The sequence below is a fragment of the Mesitornis unicolor genome, unplaced genomic scaffold (genome assembly GCF_000695765.1).
Source record: "Mesitornis unicolor isolate BGI_N332 unplaced genomic scaffold, ASM69576v1 scaffold12364, whole genome shotgun sequence".
NCBI lineage: Eukaryota > Metazoa > Chordata > Aves > Mesitornithiformes > Mesitornithidae > Mesitornis > Mesitornis unicolor.
Window position 1 is genome coordinate 1 of NW_010179471.1, and position 19,905 is coordinate 19,905.

General features: G+C 39.9%; 1 protein-coding gene across 1 annotated transcript; it reads left to right on the forward strand.

The window, feature by feature from the left end:
• Positions 1 to 1,507: 1,507 nt before the first annotated feature.
• MPP3 (membrane protein, palmitoylated 3 (MAGUK p55 subfamily member 3)) lies at positions 1,508 to 18,067 on the forward strand (the record flags this gene model as incomplete). The annotated part of the gene is made up of 15 exons (XM_010182796.1): positions 1,508 to 1,588; positions 2,124 to 2,261; positions 3,199 to 3,280; positions 3,990 to 4,075; positions 5,560 to 5,634; positions 6,652 to 6,848; positions 7,513 to 7,577; positions 9,687 to 9,707; positions 11,408 to 11,449; positions 11,895 to 12,059; positions 13,634 to 13,714; positions 14,922 to 15,015; positions 15,772 to 15,880; positions 16,698 to 16,820; positions 17,741 to 18,067. Coding segments are annotated over 15 exons (1,539 nt in total), but the record flags the coding sequence as incomplete, so codon positions are not given.
• Between the last annotated feature and the right edge of the window lie 1,838 nt (positions 18,068 to 19,905).

The window sequence follows — 19,905 nt, forward strand, 5'->3', positions numbered from 1 at the left end:
TCTTGAGACAAGCCCTCTTTCTGGAGGAGAAATTTTAAGTCCTTTCTTGACAGCACACTAGCCCAGCTAAGTATTTAGTCTTAAGAATTAAAATGCATTACAACCCAAGCAGCACTGCTGTTCACATAGAGTGGTTTGGCTTGGAAGGGACCTTGAAAGATCATCTGGTCTAACTGCCCTGCTACAGGCAGAGCCACCTTTCACTAGGTCAGGTTGCTCAAAGCCCTGTCCAACCTGACTTTGAACATTCTCAGTGGTGGGGCATCCACAGCCTCTCTGGGCAACCTGTTCCAGCATCTCACCACCCTCATCATAAAAATAAGCTTCCTTATATCCAATCTAAGTCTGCCCTCTTTCAGTTTAAAACTGCTGCCCTTTGGCCTACAGGCCTTGGTAAAGAGCTTTTCTCCATCTTTCTTTTGAGCCCCCTTTATATACTGAAAGGCAGCATTAAGGTCTCCCCAGAGCCTTCTCTTCTCCAGGCTGAACAACCTCAATTCTCTCAGCCTTTCTGCGTAAGAGAGGTGTTCCAGCCTTTGGATCATTCTGGTCTTTCTCTGAACGTGCTCTAACGAGTCCACATGTGTCTTGTACTGGAAACCCTGGAACTGGATGCAGCACTCCAGGTGGGGGGGGTCTCACCAGAACCAAGCAGAGGGGGAGAATCTCCTCCCTCGACTTGCTGGCCATGCCTCTCTTTATGCAGCCTGGGATACAATTGGCTTTCTGGGCTGCAGGCGCACATTGCCATGGCATATCTGACTTTTCATCCACTAGTATCCCTAAGTCCTTCTTTGCCAGGCTGCTCTTAATCAATTGATACCCCAGTCTGTTCACAGAGCAAAGTTGTATCTCGGATTTGTTTGTAACGTGCCACATGCCTGAAAAAGTGAAATTTTTACTGCTTTTGACAACTCTACAAGTGGCTTGCGCCTGTTTCCTTCCAAAGCAGAGTAAAGGGCTGTGGAAGGGCTTGGAGCTAGAATTCTTCCCTTTGCAAAGCCAGGAGACCCTACTGCCCCATCTTAACCTGCAGCATAACCCCTCTCCCCTTTCCCCACAAACAGCCTACTGCCACCATAAAAATGGGGGAACAAGGGAATTCCTGTTGCATGTTCCACACGGATAATGCTACCTGGTCACAGAGAGGATTAAACTCCTTTATCACAGTGCAAACACAAGAGTGTTGTTTCACGTATCACATAGGGATTCCCTATAGAATTTAAAATTTCAGAACTCATTCCTGAAACTATATTGGCGGAATCAGTCTTAAAATGTATGTTTAGGAGCTAGCATCCTGATTTCTGATTATGTCTTCCTGCACTATCTAATAACAATAAAATAGATGAAGAAGCCTTCATTTCTTTTCGGATTCATTCACTGTTGATTTGGATTGTTTTGAAGGGTGATAGAAGTTAGCAAACACCAGAAACACTCACTTGCAAATATATGCTCTTGTTTGGTGGACTCCTTCAATTTTGAGGTGTTTTGGTTTTTCTTTTTAAAGGTAATAGAAGAATTGCAGACTGCACCAGTGAATAATGAAGAAAAAGAGCTACTTCAGCTGTTGTCAACACCACATCTCAGGGTAAAAACATGCCAGATACCTTAACAAGATTCCTTTGCAGAATTCCGATAGAACATTTTGCAATGGAAAAGTTACATTGGCGAGTCCATAAGAGAAAGGAAAAACCTCCTACAAACTGCAGTGCTATTCCACTGTGATTTTCTGCAGAGGCTTTAGAATACAAAGAGGATTGAGAAGACACAGCATAGGCCTTTCATGCATAGTGCACCATGTTGTCTTCCCTCCCTCCTTAATCTTTGCTGAGGAAGCAGGAAAGGATACCATTTCTCAACTTTTTGCTTTCCATAGTCCACCTCCATTCTGTAAATTTATTTAGGCTGGGCTTTGTTACTGCTTAGATTTGCTTTAAATATCAACATTAACCAATATATAGTCTATATGATGAGAAGGATAATTGCTAAATCTTTTATTTATTATTTCTTCATGGTATGGGTGGGAACAGGGAGGTGTAAGTTTTCTGTTATGTAGGAAACATGAGACCTGGAAACTGTAATATTACCCCATTACATTACTGTTTCTTATTTCCTTTATGCAGGCAATGCTTGTAGTACATGACACGGTAGCACAGAAGAACTTTGACCCGGTCCTTCCACCTCTACCTGATAACTTCGATGATGATTTTGATGAGGAATCAGTGAAAATTGTTCGGCTAGTGAAAAATAAAGAACCCTTGGTACATACAAGATAACTCATCCCTAGTCATAAAAGTCTGTAGTGCAAAAGCGTTAATGTGAGCCTGGAGGAGAAACTTGAACGTGTTGTCAAATAGTCTGCAAGAACCACAGGTGTTCTGAAGCTAATAAAATAACAAAAAGAAACCTTTGGTAAATACACATGGACGATTTTGCGTGAGACGCTTTGTAGGCATGGGTCGATAACACCAGTGAACACAGGGAACATGATCTCTGAGGAAACTGGATATGTTGAAGCAATTATGCTTATTATACATATTAATTCTTTTCATATTATGGCCAACATTCAATGAATTAAAGCCTTCATTTGCTTGAAAGTCAGTAATGTGTGGTAGGAGTATATCTGATGGCTCTATGTAAACATATTGACAAGGTACTAATTTTATACAAATGGAAATGGAAGAATTGATTTCCTAAGAAAAAGCAGTTGCATCATGGAAGAAATCTGCTAAAGTACTTTTTGTATATGACAGTAGGTAGTAGAGAGCAGTGACTTAATTCCCATTTAAAGCTTTATATTGCCAGAAGGGGTAGGAGAAGGAAAAAAAATCTCATTACTTGGCTTTCCTTGCTTTTATATGTAAAAGTGCTGGCTTAATTGTATAAAGATTCAGAAGACACATAGGGAAAGCTTGTAAGAAATTCTGTTTTGCACACTTGAGTGACTTTGATCACCACTATAATAATGTAGGTAGCAAAAGTTGTCAGAAAGAAAGGTGTGCACGCCTTCCCACAATCACATGATGTGGGCACAGGCAAAACTTGAATAGTGGTGAAAATTGACGAGGAGGAAGACAAAATTTCTAGAGCAGATTAATTCCAGTTTAAAAGTTACATTAGCTTACATGTTATTTCACCACTCACTGTATTCTAAGCAAATTTCTTACGGTTTTGTGTGTGGGCTATGCTTTATTTCAGGGAGCTACTATCAGAAGAGATGAGCACACAGGAGCTGTGATTGTAGCAAGGATCATGCGAGGTGGTGCAGCTGATCGCAGTGGTAAATTTCTGAAGAAAAGGGAATTTAAAATTGCATTTGTAAACTGTTTTAAAATTTCCCGGATTATGCATGCACACAGATACTATATACACATACCTAGAGCAATAATCTCTGACTAAATCTGATAGGTATTCATTCCAAAACCAGTCCTTTGTTTAACAGCTTTAAAAAAAAGAAAAGGAAAGAATGTTTTCCTACCTTTGCTACCTTGGGTTTGTTCAGTGTGTCATGTATTGTTTTCCGTTTGCTTTACTGAGAAATAATTTCATGTCAGTTAACAGTAGTCATAAAACACAAGTACAACATTTCTTGCTGAGCTGGATAACCCTGAAATTTGTAAGGGTCCCTTCATGGCTTGTTAAAAAAAAGAAAAAAAAAAAGTCCAGTATTCTTCATGCCACTGTAGTTGATCTGCCAGCTGACAGCCATGTCATTCCTGCCTTTATAATCAGCGATTTTGGAAAGTATCTTGCCACGTGTTCTGTAGCTCCACACTGGTCTCCTGTGAAATTGTGCTGCATGAAAAAAATGTCGTGTGGAATAAGAGCAGGAGACGTCAGAGCACATTGGCAACAAAGGCACTTGGCTCTAGTAGGAATCCAGTCAGCTGTGGGAGGGAGGGGAGGAGGTACATGACTTGGGTCAGACATCAGAGGAGCAGTGCTTTCCTGTCTGTAGACTTACTTTAGTTTACTTATGATATTTTCAGGTCTTGTCCATGTTGGAGATGAACTAAGAGAAGTCAATGGTATTGCTGTGCTTCACAAACGACCAGAGGAAATAAGCCAGATTTTGGTCTGCAGTTATTTTCATTTCAAGATCTTTTCTGTTGGGTGATCTAGTAATTAAAATAGATTATGAAATTTAACCATGAGTTTAAAATATGTTTAGAGCTAAAAGATGCAATCCCTGCTTGTCTGTACATTAAGAGTTTTCCTTCTCCCAGTGGATTAGTCTTCTCCTTCTGACTTCAGAAACTTCTGCACACTGAATCGGTAACAAGTAAGATACAAATACGAAGTTGCACGTTACTCTTGTCAAGAACTTCCCTTTCATGTTTTGTTTATGACAAGCAAATTGCAAATTAAAAGTGCATTCCTAGAAGATAAGCAGTTTATTCAGAATTCAGTACGTTAGGAGGCTGAATAAAGTCTTGGCTGTGTGTCCAACAGAGCTGTTAGTCTTTTCTTTACCAGTAGATTCCTTGTGACATCCACAAATTCTTGACTCGAGCTTCTCTAACATAATTGCCCACAAATCTTGGTAACTCTTTCTAAATCTCGACATCTGTGGTAATCCTGCTGCATTGCAGAAAGTGTCATAGTTCTAATGCTTATTTGTCTCTGACTCCTGTCTTGTGGCTTGTGTCCTCTTTGTCTTGGTGTGGAGTGGAGTTAGGGACACAGTAACAAGAATGGCAACGCTAGAAAACTGAAGTATCTGGCATAGCTTTCATCTCTAACTTAAATGTAGATCCAAATAATCCTGAATAAGGAGAATGACTGCTTTTAACTTGAGGCATGTGGGGAGGATCAAAATGGTACTTTTAAATACTGTGTAGAGTTTTATTTGCAGGGACCATGGGATGCTGTTCACCTCTCCCATTTTAAGTGCCTGCAATGTAATAGTTTCATTTTTCACTGTTTATTTTTTCAGGAAGAGCTGAAAAAGTTTGTCCAAGCGGATTGTCCAGGTTTCCTTTCCAAAATAAAGAATCTAAAATAGCTCAGATAAACCTGTTCTGGATTTCCAAAGCACCTAGAAGTGCTTTTTAATTTACTGTAACTAATAATTGAAATTTACTAGCAAAGATTTTTAGAGGAAAAGTAGACGTTTACTTCGTAGATGTTTGCATTTCACCTTAACCAGTTAGCCACTGTGTGGGAAAATACATCAATATTTTTCAAAAGCGTGCTTTAAAATGGTTTGTCTGTTCAAACTTAAGTTAGTGTCATATAAAAGCCACAGAAGTACTTCATGTCTTGTGAACGGTAATCCAGAAATTAGTGCAGTTGCTAAAAGCAAATGAAGGAATGTTAATGCAGGTCTTGCCATGTTCTGGCCAAGTGGTTATTGTGGATGTCCCCATGGGGAAGACTGTTGTCAAGGATTCGTGGAACATCATGAGAGCCTCTGTAATGAAGTTAACTAGTGGATTAGCTTAGCCTATTGAATTTCTGAGGAAAAGAGACAGACACAAGCTCCTAAACTGGAACTTGACTGGTCTGCATTGTGTCCTTGTCCTGCTTTCAAAGTAAAAAAACATTTCTCTTTCTCAGGCTCAGTCTCAGGGATCAATAACATTAAAAATAATTCCAGCCATCAAAGAAGAAGATCGTCTAAAAGACAGCAAGGTACGCAACTTAGTAAAGTACTGAAGCGTGCATTTTCATATTCACACAATTCTGGCATCTCTGCAAATGCAAGATTTCTGCTGTTTCAGTGAGGAGCGACACAGACTCATAATTGAACTAAAAAGACTACAGAGTTTCTTGTAAAATGCAGTGCCTTTTTCGTCAGTAGAATTAGATCACTTCTCCCTTCACCATCATCTTGGCACACGTTCTTTCATAGCATTTTTGAATTCTAGCCTCTCACTTTTGTTCATGTAGTTAAAATTGCTGTTCCTGCCAGTGTCCTCTTACCATGACAGCTGCTCTGTCCATTACCTCTGGGCATTTTGGCACTTGCTTGAATCAAAACAGATCTATCTGCAAACGGAGCTGCATTCATCATTTGACCCCATTGGCCCACTGCAAACATCAAAAGTCTCTGAGTGCTTCATTTGCTCTCCTTGATCAGCGATGACTGTTCAGCTGGTCCTCTACCAGATCCCCCTGTCAACCTCTATTTCTGCTTCCCTGCTCTCAGTTGCTGAATTTTTCCTTGAAGCCCCACAAATCACTTTCCAAAGTAGTTCTAGTGTGATGTGTTAAATAGTCATAAGACACAAAGTTGGTAGATTTTGATGCATTAAACGAAGGTTTTAAGGATAGTTTTTGTAACTGGGTGATTTTGCCATAAATGCCTTTTTATTGTTTTCTCCCTCCCCTTATTTTTTTTCCTTTGTTTGTTTTGTACTTACATAGACTGTGAACTGTGTTTCTTGGGACTTTGATCTTTAAGTCCCACATTCCACAGTGCCAATACGTATTGACCGGGTATGTGCTTGAAAGTTAGTTTATTTTTCTGCATAAGTAAGTCAGAATACAGATGCAGCTTGCTCTGTTTTGGTACTTTTGAGTACTGTAGAGGAGCAATGAAGAGTATATATAACATAGTTAGTAGTGTAACCATTGGGGAAGCCTTTTAAAGGTAGTTTGAAATTCCAAATAAGACAAGAAGAAAGGATGTGTTACTTTCTTTCAAAGGTATTTATGAGGGCGCTTTTCTGCTATAATCCCAAAGAAGACAGAGCCATTCCTTGCCAGGAGGCTGGGCTGCCATTTAAGAGACGACATGTCCTAGAAGTTGTAAGCCAAGATGATCCCACGTGGTGGCAAGCAAAGCGTGTTGGAGACACCAACCTCAGAGCAGGCTTGATCCCCTCAAAACAGTTCCAAGAAAGGTCGGTTTTGGGGTTGGGAAGGGGGTTGGGAGGTTTTTTGAGCAAATTCAAGACTGGGAGATTGGGAGTTGGTTCATTATTTAGAAGATTTTACTTGATACTCTGTTCTTACATTTTCACACAAGCTGGGTAGCTTGGTTTGTTTACTAGTAAATATCAGAAAATTCCAAACTGATCTGGAAAGCAGTGGATAGTTTCTGAGCATGCATAGCTGCAGTGACCATTTTGGGCACAGGTTATCTGCTTTTGAGTTCTTTTTGAGGTTTGTAGTTTTTGGATCGTAGCAGACAGGAATTTTTCCCATCCTCTGTAAAAAATGGCAAATAGAAATTGGATTCTCAGTAGAATTACAATGTAATAGTTATTTTCTTAATCTTGCAAGATTGGCTGGGGAAAAGGAAATAGAAAAAAATGACATTGATGAAAGTAACATGCTGTTGATTTCTGTGCTCTGATGCTTGAAAGCCTAAAATGTTTTAGAATTTTCTCTCAGTCACTTACCAGTAACACAGTTTTAAAGAAAAAGTCTTTTAAGATGTTAAGTCAGGAGACATATATTATTTTTCAAGCACTATTTCATTCTCTATATTCAATTAAAAATATATATCTAACATGCTGTAAATTCTGAGCTTACATGGCTAAAATAGAATTGTTTTCGATGTAGACGACTGACTTACAGAAGAACAATAGGCAGCCTGCAGAATCCCAGAACTGTGAAGAAACCATTATGTAAGCCTCCTCCGGTTTTTTCTGCTATTTCAAAAATCATGTGTTTAAATGTTTTGCATAATCTGTGATTGATTGATTTGCATGGATACAAATTGCCATGAGAGGATTTGGGTTTGAGCTTTATCCAGTGTTGCTGTGCCTATTGTTTTCAAAGAACATGGCTAACCTGCTCTTCCTGCTTTCAGGAACTTGAGGACTTACACATCGTTCAGATGCTTGAAAATTTGCTAGTGGTCACTTTTTGTTTTCTACAGTTTGAAACTTGAAAGCTGCAATGCACGCTTCTTGAAATTCTTATGTTAAGTGCATGAAATGAGTCTAAGCTTTTATGAAAATAAACTGTAGCTTTAAGTAAGATAAATATCACTGGAATGGGCAAGTTAAAGAGCTTGTCTTAAGTACACTTTAAAGTGATTCTTAAAAACTGCTACTTGTGATGAAATTGCTAGTCAGTGATGAAAGGCCAAAGACTTTCTGTATTATTGTCGTGGTTTAGGCCCAGTGCATAACTGAGCACCACAATGCCCCAAAAAGGGCTAGTCAAAATAAGGACTGGGAGGGCTTCTCACCACTTAAACAGTCATGGGCAAAAGACAGACTCATCATAAGGAATAAAAACAAAACAATTTTAATTTGTTACCAACATCAGAGTAGAACAATGGCAGATACAACCAGATCTTAAAGTCAAAACACCTTCCCCCCACCCCTCCCTTCTTCCTGGGCTCAGCTTTTGTTCCCGGTTCCTTCACCTTCCCCCTCCCGCTTTGTCTTGAGGCACAGGGGGATGGGAGTGGGGAGTTGCAGTCAGTTTTCCCGCCATGTGCTTCTCAGGAGTAGGGAAATAAAAAACCTCAGCCCAGTGTCTCTCTCTGTGTCCACGTGGACCCCTTTGCATAGGGGAGAAAATCCTCAAAAGTCCAATCTGGGTCTGCCCACAGCTGCAGTTTCCCTCACACACGAAACTGCTTCAGCCCAAGTCCACAAAACTCCAGTCTGGGTCTGCCCATGGTCACAGTTCCCTCACACACCACCAGTCGACCCGGCTCTCGCCACGGGTTGCAAAGGGGAAACCTGGGCTCTGCCTCCTCCTCCTCCTCCATCTCTTTTCTTTCCTTCAGACCGACCTTTGTGTTCTTCAAAGTTGTTCTCAGGCCCCACTCCTTTCTCCACTGCAGGTCTCCTCCGATGGTTCTGGAGATCCCGGCTTTCTCTCTTTTTTTCGGGATGAAGCTGCAGCGGGGCTTAGGCTTAAGTTGTGGTTGGGGCCGGCCAAGCCCAGCTGGGCAAGGCCTGGGCCGCGCCACCTGCACCTGGGGCTGTGCTGGTCAGGGCCGGTGCCAGACAGAGAGGGAGGCATGTCCTGCACCCCCTTTAAATACCTGAATTTGCAGGGGCAGTGATTGGCTTGGCGCTGGTCAGAGGTGGGTCTGACAAAGGAAGAGGGGAGCTTTTCAGGTAGCTTCTTAAAGGGCCATCTCCACAGCCCTTCCCCCGTTACCAAAGGCACAACCAAAAACCCCTCACAGAAAACCCAATACAATTATCCCAGAAAATAATGTTCCTGTTGCTCTTGGGGCACACCTGTTATTGATGTGAGGGTCACCTCTGTGACTGTGAAGCCAGATACTGTGCTGGGAATGCCACCCTCATGTAGACTAGGAGTCCAGAAATTGTCCATTTTCAGTGCTAAGTGAACTTCTGACCCGTAGTGCATGGCACATCTCATTAAGAGTTTACAGGTTATTCTTGTGCTACAAAGAGGAGGGAAGATGCTCAACCAGTTTATAAAATAGCATTATTGATTTAAATGAAGCTTTTCGAAATTAGTTTCACTCAGTGTTAGGAGGCATGCAGTGAGAATTGCTACTTAGGCTTTTTCTCAGATGTTCTTGAGACAGTTAAGCTTATAATTGGTTATAACACTAAATTGTAGCAAAAAAAAAGTCTTCAAGCAGTTGATAAGGTTACATTACTGCATTTTTTTAAGATAGAAAAGCCTGTTTAGCAAATCAGACCAGAATCACCTTTCTTGCCATTCCCTCTAATTTTACTCAATCATTTGCGAATCTTTTAATATCATACCAACTCTGCCTTTCATGCTAACTCCAGATGATCAGTCTTCTGATAAAGGTATGTATTCTCCTAACTCTTTTTCTGTCTGAATATAAACAACCAATGCCTTTTCTAAAATACTTGCTAAGCCCCCAAAAGGAATAGTGGATATAGCTTGTTCCTACAGCCTTTTCTGCCTGAGTTGTTATTTAAATTAATTTAATTTGGGTTGATGATTTAGGTAATGATAACTTCCAAATTTACTCCCAATTCAAGAGGAAAGATTTGTGTCTTCTCATATGCATATCCATGTTCTGTAGGTTTCTGAGTGACACTGAAAGAGTTGCACATTAAATGCAGTCCTTGTAGGTGTTTTTGGTTTTTTAAATATAGAAATATTGGGGTTTAACATTTTAAAGCACCTGTATCAATCCAAATTGATTTTTCTTCACAGCTCATTTGGACTGTTTTCTGTTTTATTTTCATTATGAGCAACTGTGTAGTGCTCATGCAGTTTATATACCACTGTACCACGTGCTTTTCCAAATATCAGGTATTTTCTGCTGAATTCTGCAAGCTGTGATTTTTTTTGTCCACATTATGCATGCTTTTTGAGAATAATATTCCCAGTATTGGTATTCCATCAGCTTCAGTGAAAGTACTACTCATATTCCATAGTTAGCTGGCCATGACTGGTATACCCTGTTGAAGTGCAAGTGTGAAACTAGGACCTATCTTCAACAACAGAAGACAGCTCAGATCTCAGCTATGGATGGGCACCTATTGCTAATAGTGTCTTCTGTTAACGTAGGCAGAATGTTTTATGAGTATATGTTGGCATTGCTTGATGCATGCAACAATTCATTAAAAAACAAAGCTCCTTCTCTGGATTGGTGCATTTTGTTAAAGGTTTAAGCCGCCTATATTTTTGCCTATGGCTGGGCTTGTCCCAGAACCATGCACCTCCTTCTTACAATGAGTTCTGTGGATATTGCAGGGCACAGGTGCCTAAATTTTAACAAGCCAGGTAGCCCTCTTTCAGGAAGTATGAGAACTTGGTATTTGGCTTAGGACTGCAGTATAGCAGCCAAGTACCATGGCTTTATTTTGCATACTTTTAAGGCCTTGGAGGTAGTGTAGTTTGTGGAAGGGTAGGTTGGCTTTTTTAAAATGGAGATTTGGATATTATTTTACACGCGTGCATATGAAAAAAGCATCAAATATGTACTTTTTTAATAAAGAATCAATAAGAGATGATGATTTATCTTAGTCCTAATGAAGGTGTTTAAAGCTCATCTTTTAGTCATCTCTGATACCCTTTTTTCAAGTCCAAATGATACCAAAATGTCAGACGAGGCAATATTCTTACACAGTCATACCCATTTATAAAGTCATACATTAAAAGAAAAGGAGCTCTGTGTTTGCAGAGCCTTCTTTTTTACTTATGTCTGAATATTATAGCAGCAGCAGCACTTAGCAAATGGAATGAATGCTGAGGAGCATATTCTGGAAATCATAAATACTGAGATGTGAAATTCTCTTCTGCAATATCAATATAATGAATTTTTTAAAATAGAAACCACTGACCAAGGCAAGTAGTTTTTTTATATCATTAATATTTTTGTTAGAAAAGCATGTGCATATAATGCAGGCTATAAGACTTCTCCTTCCCTCAACAATAAGCCAGGCTTGTATCACAAGCACTGTTTAAGATATCTCCCCTCCTCCCCTCTCGTGCCCTTACCTCACCCCTGCACCCCCTGCTTTTCAATTTACAGAAGACTGCGACTGTGAAGGATATTTCAACGGACAGTACATAGGTGAGAAACAAAAATCATTTTCCTCTTCCCTAACCCTTGCCCACAAAAAAAAAGAAAAACAACCAAACAACAAACCACAAAATAAAAACCCTCAGGAACAAAACACCCCCACATTAAAAAAACCTATAATATTTATATTAATTTCCCATACACATTCATAAACTAGATTATCTCCGTGCAGAGGCATAATTGGAGTTTGGCATTGCCAACACTGGGGAACTCAAGGTGATGTGAGGGAGTTTTTATTATAGATTGGATGCTTGGTTTTGCAAGATATGCAAGTTTTTCATTTATAAGATTACCCCATTTGCACTGATTTGATTATTTTAGAAAAAGATTGTGAAAGTAACTCGTATTGAAAGACAGAGTAACTTCTAGCAGAACAAGCTTGAAAGTTTACCTAAGTGGAGACGTGGCTTAATACATCTTTTGTTGTCCTCGACAGCTGGCTTACGCAGGAGCTTTAGATTGAGTCGTAAAGAGAAGGAGAACAATCTGAATGAAGGAAAGCAAACAGAGCAGGCAGACACAGTGGAGTTCCTAACATATGAAGAAGTCACAAAATATCAGCAGCAGCCCGGTGAACAGCAGAGGCTGGTGGTTTTGATTGGTAAGATACACAAGTGGTTCAAATTTTTTCCTGTATCTCCCTCTTATCACCTGTACTCCAAGAGGCTTTCTTTAGGTGTTTGGGTTTGGTTTTAGTGGTTCTGGTGGGGTTTTTTTAAGGTCTTTCTGGTTTTGGTCAGAAGTCATTATTTTCTTTTAAATGACATTTTGTCACATTAAGAGCATGAGTCTGATACCTGGCTGGGCTGGGGGGGGCGCAGGGGGAAGCCTGCCTGTTGAGTCACGAGGTTCAGAAAGGACCCCCTTGCTTTCTAAACTCCTTCTCAGAGAGGACCCTAGGTGCAGCTGGTGAGTCTTAGTCTCAGACTTGGTCAACAGTTTGTATCTAATAGGGGTTATGTGAGTAGCCACTTATGGAGTCCACCCTTGCCTGTCAGAGCCCTTGCAGGAGCTTTCACTGAAACACTTTTGCAGAGTTGATAAAGATAGATGACTTATTAAGGCGACAGATGTAATAGATTCAGAATTACCAGTGATAAGTGCACTATCTTACACAAACATAAATGTCATCCCAAAATTTAAACATGTATCTTTAACTACCATTAATCATGCATATACTGTAAGGAGCAAGCATAGACAGATACTTAGCACTATAGCTAATTATCATGATTCTTACCAAGAAGGTGTCCCTGCTTGGTGGGGAGAGAGATGTCCAGACCCATCCAATAGTTGGTGTTCTCACCTTCCTCCCTAAAATAGAGGGTTCTAAATGCCAGATTTATACTCTTGGCAAGATGGGACTTAAATCAATGACTGTGTGTTGGTTGGCCCTTTAACAAGGCTTAATCAAGGTGAGGGGGGCAGTGTGGGAGGAAGAACAAAGGAGGCAATTAAAAGTGGTCTGCTTAGCCTCACCAAAGTAACATGAGGCCTCCCCATCACCCCAGGTGTCACTGGGTTGATGCAGTGCCAGACCCCTGACACTGCATACTTCCCTGAGACTTCCCTAGTGCTTATCAGAACAAGACAAACACAGTGCCAAGCCTCTTGGTATCCAACCCCTACAAGAGCCTTGTTCCTCATATTCCATGGATAAACAAACAAACAACCCCCCCCCCCAAAAAAACCCAACCAAACAAAAAAATTCACTCACCGAATCCTTTTAAAAATAATGATGCAGGACCATGTCTCTAATTCACTTTCCATTGATTCTCACTCAAACGTCCATCCTTATGCTGTCAGAACGACTGATGACAAGGTAGATGTTAGAATTATCTATCAAAACTTTGCACGCAATTTTAGTTCCGTGTCCTTAACAGCTTTATGTTAAGCCAGTTCACCAGGAGGTCATAGAAATCAAGGATTTTTCATGAAACTGCAAAGATCACAGACTTTCTGACTGTGCCTGAAAAATGTTTGACAAGTGTTTGTCCAATAGCTGTTCAAGGATTCACTTTCTTCCTGATGATGTTCTTCAAAGCGGAACGTGGCAGTTCATGAGGTCTCCTCAAGCACACTCCTGTGTCATGTTATTTGTATGAAATGGGGAGTATTTATTCTCTTTGCAGTATTTCATTCGAAACAGAAATCTATCAGTCAGTTCTATTTCATTAGGTTGTTTGGGGGCCAGATTAAGTGAGCTCAAGCAGAAGGTTGTGTCAGAGAATCCACAGGAGTATGGCGTTGCAGTTCCACGTGAGTAAAATTTACTGACTTCTGTGTGTCACTATTTTATTCCATAAATGCTGTCTCATAGTGTAGTGCCAGCTGCATTGATGAATGGTGATTTTTGTTCTATTGATTATATGCATATTTCAGAAGTACTGATTATTTTGGAATTGTGTTTTCCCAAGTGAACAGATTGCATTTTCTTAGTGTCCATTAAATAAATGAGAAACTGGATAGAAAAAGAAACAATAAGATTAAAAATTACAAAAAGAAGAGTGAAAAGCTAGTATCTTGTCAGCAAAAACATTGTGTGTTTAATAGATTTTTCTTCAGAATAGCATACCAGCTAAAGTGGTTTTTTTTTAAAGTAGACAGCAATAAATCAAGTCAAAATTTTGTCAAGATTTTAAATTGTTGCTTAGTACATCTAGGCTGTTCAAACGAGCCAGTCACAGTGATAGAGAAATCAGTGATTCTGCTGCATGGTTTTGTGGCTGGAGTTACACTGACATTATTTTGCTGGATGATTTTCTAGGAAAAAAAAATACTAGACACACAAAAGAATCCATCAGTATTTGTATTCCCCAACAAGCCCTTTCTGCAATCCAAACAAATCACACTGAGGGCACTGTTTGTGTGTCATTTAAGACTTTCAAGAAACATCTGTCAGGCAGACACTCAGCTCGCAGTAGAACGCATATGGGTAATTTTTACTTTAATTTAAACACATACACAGAAAAACAGCAGACATCACTTTTATGGACAAGCTTCTACTACAGCAGTAACAATTATTAAAATAAATTACAGCGTCTAAGGTAAGGGACATGTAGTTATTTACGTTTCACAGTAGCATGGGAAAACAGCCAGGGATATTCCTACTCTAAATTCAGAGGCAACGTAATAGGACTTAATATATTTCCTATTTTTATTTGCTATGTTTCAAAGAAAAGGAGAGTCCGATATTCCAAACAGTTAAGAGATTGCTGTTTTCCATAGGATATACTTTACTGCTCCTACCAGACTTAAGAAGTATGGCTACTAATTTTTGTGTTAGTTATAGATGGAGTTTAAAACAAAATTATAATGTGTTATTTGTATTTTATATTAATTTGAATTTGCTAGTGTGTAATACCTCATTTGAGGTCAAGAAAATGTGACTGGACCTAAACAGAAAAAATACAGTTGTTTGCAAAGGCTGATCTGTCTCGTTTGTCTTGCTTCCATTCTCTTCTAGATACAACCAGGTCAAAGAAAAGCCATGAGAAAGAGGGAGTAGAATACAATTTTGTCTCTAAGCAGTCATTTGAGATGGATCTGCAGCAAAACAAGTGAGTTAAGTTTTTAAAACTGGCATATTTCAAAAATATTGCTACCTAAATCTTCCATCTTACAGATACCAACATCAGGTGTAAGGCTGGACTAGCTGTATTACAAGGGTTCAGCTTTCCAAGTAAAAGCTCTTTATTCAGTTTGGACTGTTAGAGTGAACTCAGAAATTTAGTAAGATGCAATTTAGAAACAACGTAGGACTAGGAGGAGGATCATAAATTAGAATTTAAGCCCGCACATCACAAGTAGTATGACTGGTCAGAATTTAATCTAGTGAAAGTAACGTATTTAGTTGGGCCTGCTTATTCTCTGTTTAACAAGATGGTTGACAACTTCCATTTGTGAGTCCACTTTAAAGTGTGTTGTAGACTGAATCCGTGTATGTAAAGGGGTTTCTGTAAGAGTGAGTGTGTTTCCTGAAAGTACAGATTTTTCTCTGTCTCCCAGAAGATGGAAGAGTTAGAGTCCAGTTCCTTACTAGCTTTGTTCTATTATATGTGAAAAATATCCTCTTTCTTCTATTAAGCTTGAACATTAGTTAACTGAATTAATGCAGCTTCTCCTATTTATCAGTAGTGCTGCTCAGCTATTAATGACATGTAGAGAAGGCTATTGCTACTAAGCAAGGAGAAGGAAAAACATCAGTCCTCCCCACCACCACTCCCTTGACTACTGTAATTTCAGGAAACAGCTATCAAATATTTTAGGTTAAATATTCTTTGTGGATGGTGTTTAAAAATGTATTAACTTTTTAGATTTGTGGAACATGGAGAATACAAAGAAAATCTGTATGGTACAAGTCTTGAGGCAATCCGGTCTGTGCTGGCCAAAAAGAAGGTTTGTTTGGTGGATGTGGTACCTGAAGTAAGTTCTGCAGCTTCTTTTAAATAAAGCAAGTATTTCTTACTAGGCTGCCAGCCCAAGTAACTGATGTTGTTCACCGTTTGTGGCTGCTTGCTCTGCAAAGAACAATGATGCTCTCAGAACATGTGTTTCTAACAGCTAAGCCGTTTAGAAAACAGGGCAATGTTGGCAGTTGCTACATGTCCAGTTGACACTTCAGTTCTCACTGCGGGATTTTTTCCCTTGCTGGAGGAGGAATGTGCATCACTGCCTTAGCCTGCTCAAGTCCTAGTGAGAATACTTAGAGTATGGATGAGTTCTTCATTCTTGTCCCTTCCCATTGCCTCTGAAGTGTTACTGGCATTGTAACTGGTGGCAGCATGCCTGCTCTTAATCCCTCCATACTGGGAGTTAATCTGTGAAATTTTGATTCAGATTTTGTAACCAGGCTAGGAAAAATTTGTAATACTACTTCAGATGAATTCCAAGTTTAAAACTCCCAGTGTTTATCCTCTTGAGTGAAGCAAAATGTAACTTTCAAGTCAATTTTTTTTTTAATACTTTTTTTTCAGTATCTTTTGCTCTGTCCTTGTTTCTGGTATCACAATGCATAGCAAGGCAGGTGTGCAGTTAGACCATGGTCCTGGGAGCTCACGTAACTCTTGTAAGCTAGCCAGGACACTGACATTAACCTTTCTTTTGAAGGGCAAAATGTTACTGTGGTCGGGTGGATAGTGCACAAGACTTCAGACCAGTGTGTTCTGATGAAACTGTTGAACCCAGCTGGAGTAGACCATTGACATATAACCAAAAAGTAACAACAAACATCTGTTCACAGGCAGTAAAGCACTTGAGGACTCCAGAGTTTAAGCCTTATGTTATATTTGTGAAGCCACTAATTCCAGAAAAGAAAAAACATGTCCTAAAATCTCCCACGTCAGAAGAAATATCATCCCCCCTTGTAAGTATTCTAACTTAAATCTCTTCTTTTTAGACATGAAAGAAGTATTTGGGCTGGTATTTCTATGATGTGGACAAGTGCTTCTTCCATGACAGCAAGAGTCAGAGTGGAGCACTAAGTGGGTCCTGTGCACACACAGCCTTTCAGCAGGAAGAATGAGATTTTTGAGTCCCTTAAAGCTCGACTATACAAGTAACATGAAGCAAAGTGCATGTCTTCCGTATGGATGCAGCTGGGGAAGCTGCTACTGAACTCTGATAAACTAATAATCATTTTACATTTCTGATAAGCAGCCCCATCAAATTGTAAGGGTCACCACCTAATTCTGATCCCTTCAGAGTGACTCCCACCCAGGCTGTTAATGAAGTACACAAAAAACGCAGCATGTGGATGCCTTACAAGGACCACACCTGGACCAACTGCAAATTGATGATGTGTAAATGTGAAAAGAGATACTGAGGGTGCATAATGTCATTACTTTGGGTAACCTAAACTTGAATTTGTACGTAACAGAACTTAGTTTACTTGGTAACTTTTCATGTAAGCCCTTGAAATTACTGAACTTGGGAACAGTGGGTCCAGTGTTCCTTTTCAGCTTTTGAGGAGTAACAATTCCCAGGTGTTAGGTTAGGCAGCAGCTCTTGACTTCATAAAATGCAGTGTCACCATCTTGCATCCCTCCTGTAACGTGTTTTTTTTCTCCCTCCCTATCACCTCATGCATTTTTGAAGCAGCCTACCAAACTCCAGCAGTAGCATATTGCTCCTTGATCTTGGTTGTAGTGTTTCACATACCTGTTCCTAATGGTAGCAGCTCTTGTTTCATTTCCTTTTAAAGTAATGATGTATTGTACTTTAAAATGCTAGTAATTAAAAAGACATACTGTAAATTTCATACTATCTTCTTGTGTTGATCAGCAGGATGAAGAACAGCAGGAAATTATTAATTCAGCAGCATTCATTGAAGAGCAGTATGGCCATTTAATTGACACTGTACTGGTGAAAGAAGACCTCCAGAGTGCATGTAATCAGCTGAAAACTGTACTGGAGAAACTAAATAAGGATTCATTTTGGGTGCCAGTCAACTGGGTTAGATCATAGCTTGTTATCCTCTGTTTAAGGAAAAGATTCTATAAAATGTCTTGTAAATATATGGATTAGAAAGGGAAAATATGACATTCATTTCAAAACTGCTGGCCTATCTAGAAGGTAATACATAGACTGTGAGAAAACTGAGTCAGAAGCTGACACTGCCTTCTTGAATCAAAATCTTGAATAGCAGCTGTCATTTAAAAGTGAATACTCAGACTAAACAAATCAGCAAGACTGGAGTGACTTTTACACTGTAAATATTGCATTTTGTACATGAAAGTTTCACACTTCCAAAGCATTTAGTGCAGTGCTAAGACACTTAATCAGCTGGAATTCTCATTGTTTGGCCACAAATGTTGTGGCTAGAGTTAAGGCATCTGAACAAGTTACTTTTCAGGAACCAGTATGCCTGCAGAACTAGCCACTTCAGCTGGGTGGGAGGGACATCCTCCGGAGCGTGCTTACACCGTGTCAGTTACTCAAAAGTCCAACTGGCTGACAGGCCAGCAAAGCACATTTCCCTTCACGCAGGATCATGAGTTGCAAATCTCTTCCAATTGAGCCCTAAAACGAGACCAGTTATGTAAGCTGTAGGTAATTTAGTGGCTGAGAGGTGGGGAAAGGGCTGGGGTTTACGTCCATCCCACATTTTCCCAGTGCCTCCAAGTTGTCTTGCACAGGTATTAGTCTGTTCATCCATAGCTTATGCCTACTTTCCCAGTCTCTTCCTACTGACATAAGACAAATGGTAAACAACCTGTGAACATACCTGCATTACTAGCCAGCTCATAAACCAGAGACTTTTGTTTTTTAGTCTACATGAAAAGAACTGCATATGATTTCAAATAAGACTTGTAAGAAACTTACTTTCTACAAGACATTTTTGCATATGCCACCTGCTGGGATACCACCTTGATACCAACACAGCAGCTCTGGAAAAGGCACTAAAAGGAAGAGGCTGAAGTACCAAGTAGGTGAGCTACAGGTCCGGATCATCATCCTTCCAGCATTTATGACTACCTTTATTGCCAATTGTGTACTGGCTTCCAGAGCATCTAACTGGCTACATCAAGTCCTGAAGAAGAAAGTTTAACTGTTAGAGGACTCTGTATATATTTCAGGAGACATGAATATACAGGATTTTTAGATGGGTCTTAGTAAGAAAATGCAGAGAAATTATTCTGGAAGCAGCTATGCTTTATAATTATTTGAAAAAAAACCAATGAGTATTGTACAGGCGTGTGTTAGCTGAAACTAGTTCCTGTTTTCCATTGCCTGCCGAGGTCTGATCTTTCCTGTGTACTATGTCCTTTAACAAGACCTTGTGGTGCACCAGTCTCATTCCCTGCATCTTAACAGTATAATGTTATTCATACTCCACTCCATTTAAGCAAAACTAAGAACGTTACATATTAAAAGCACGTTTCTCATATACCAGTGTCACTGAATCAACATTAACTGTAGCCCAAAAAGTTGTGTAGGGCAGACACCTGTCTCCATCTTCTCCAAATATGTACCCTGGCAACTTTCACGTGTTGTCCTGCCTATAGGCATTGAGGCTCCCATTTCTACAAGAACAGCCACTTTTCGGAGGCGGCTCTCTGCTCTGCCTTGTCGGAGCCGATAACATTGCCAGACTGGTGACCTCAGCAAATTCGTGAGGACTCCCTCGCGTGTAGTGACCCATCAGCTCTGCCATTGGCTCTCTCCAATCTTGTCCCAGCACAGCCACCAAAAATAAGGGCTTACAAGATAGACACGTTGCCACGTGAATTTTGTGGCACATGTATCATAATCCTATGAAAAATGTTACCAGATGTACCTCTTCACTACAACCCTAACATTAAATGGTAACTCAACTTAGTCTCTGGAGAAAACAGTAGCAATTTTGACTGCTTAAAACCAACTGAAAAATAGGGAAACAATGTTACTGCTCAGGGTGACTCCTGAGCTTCAACTACATTTAAGGGAACTTGGGTGCCGAAAAGACTCCT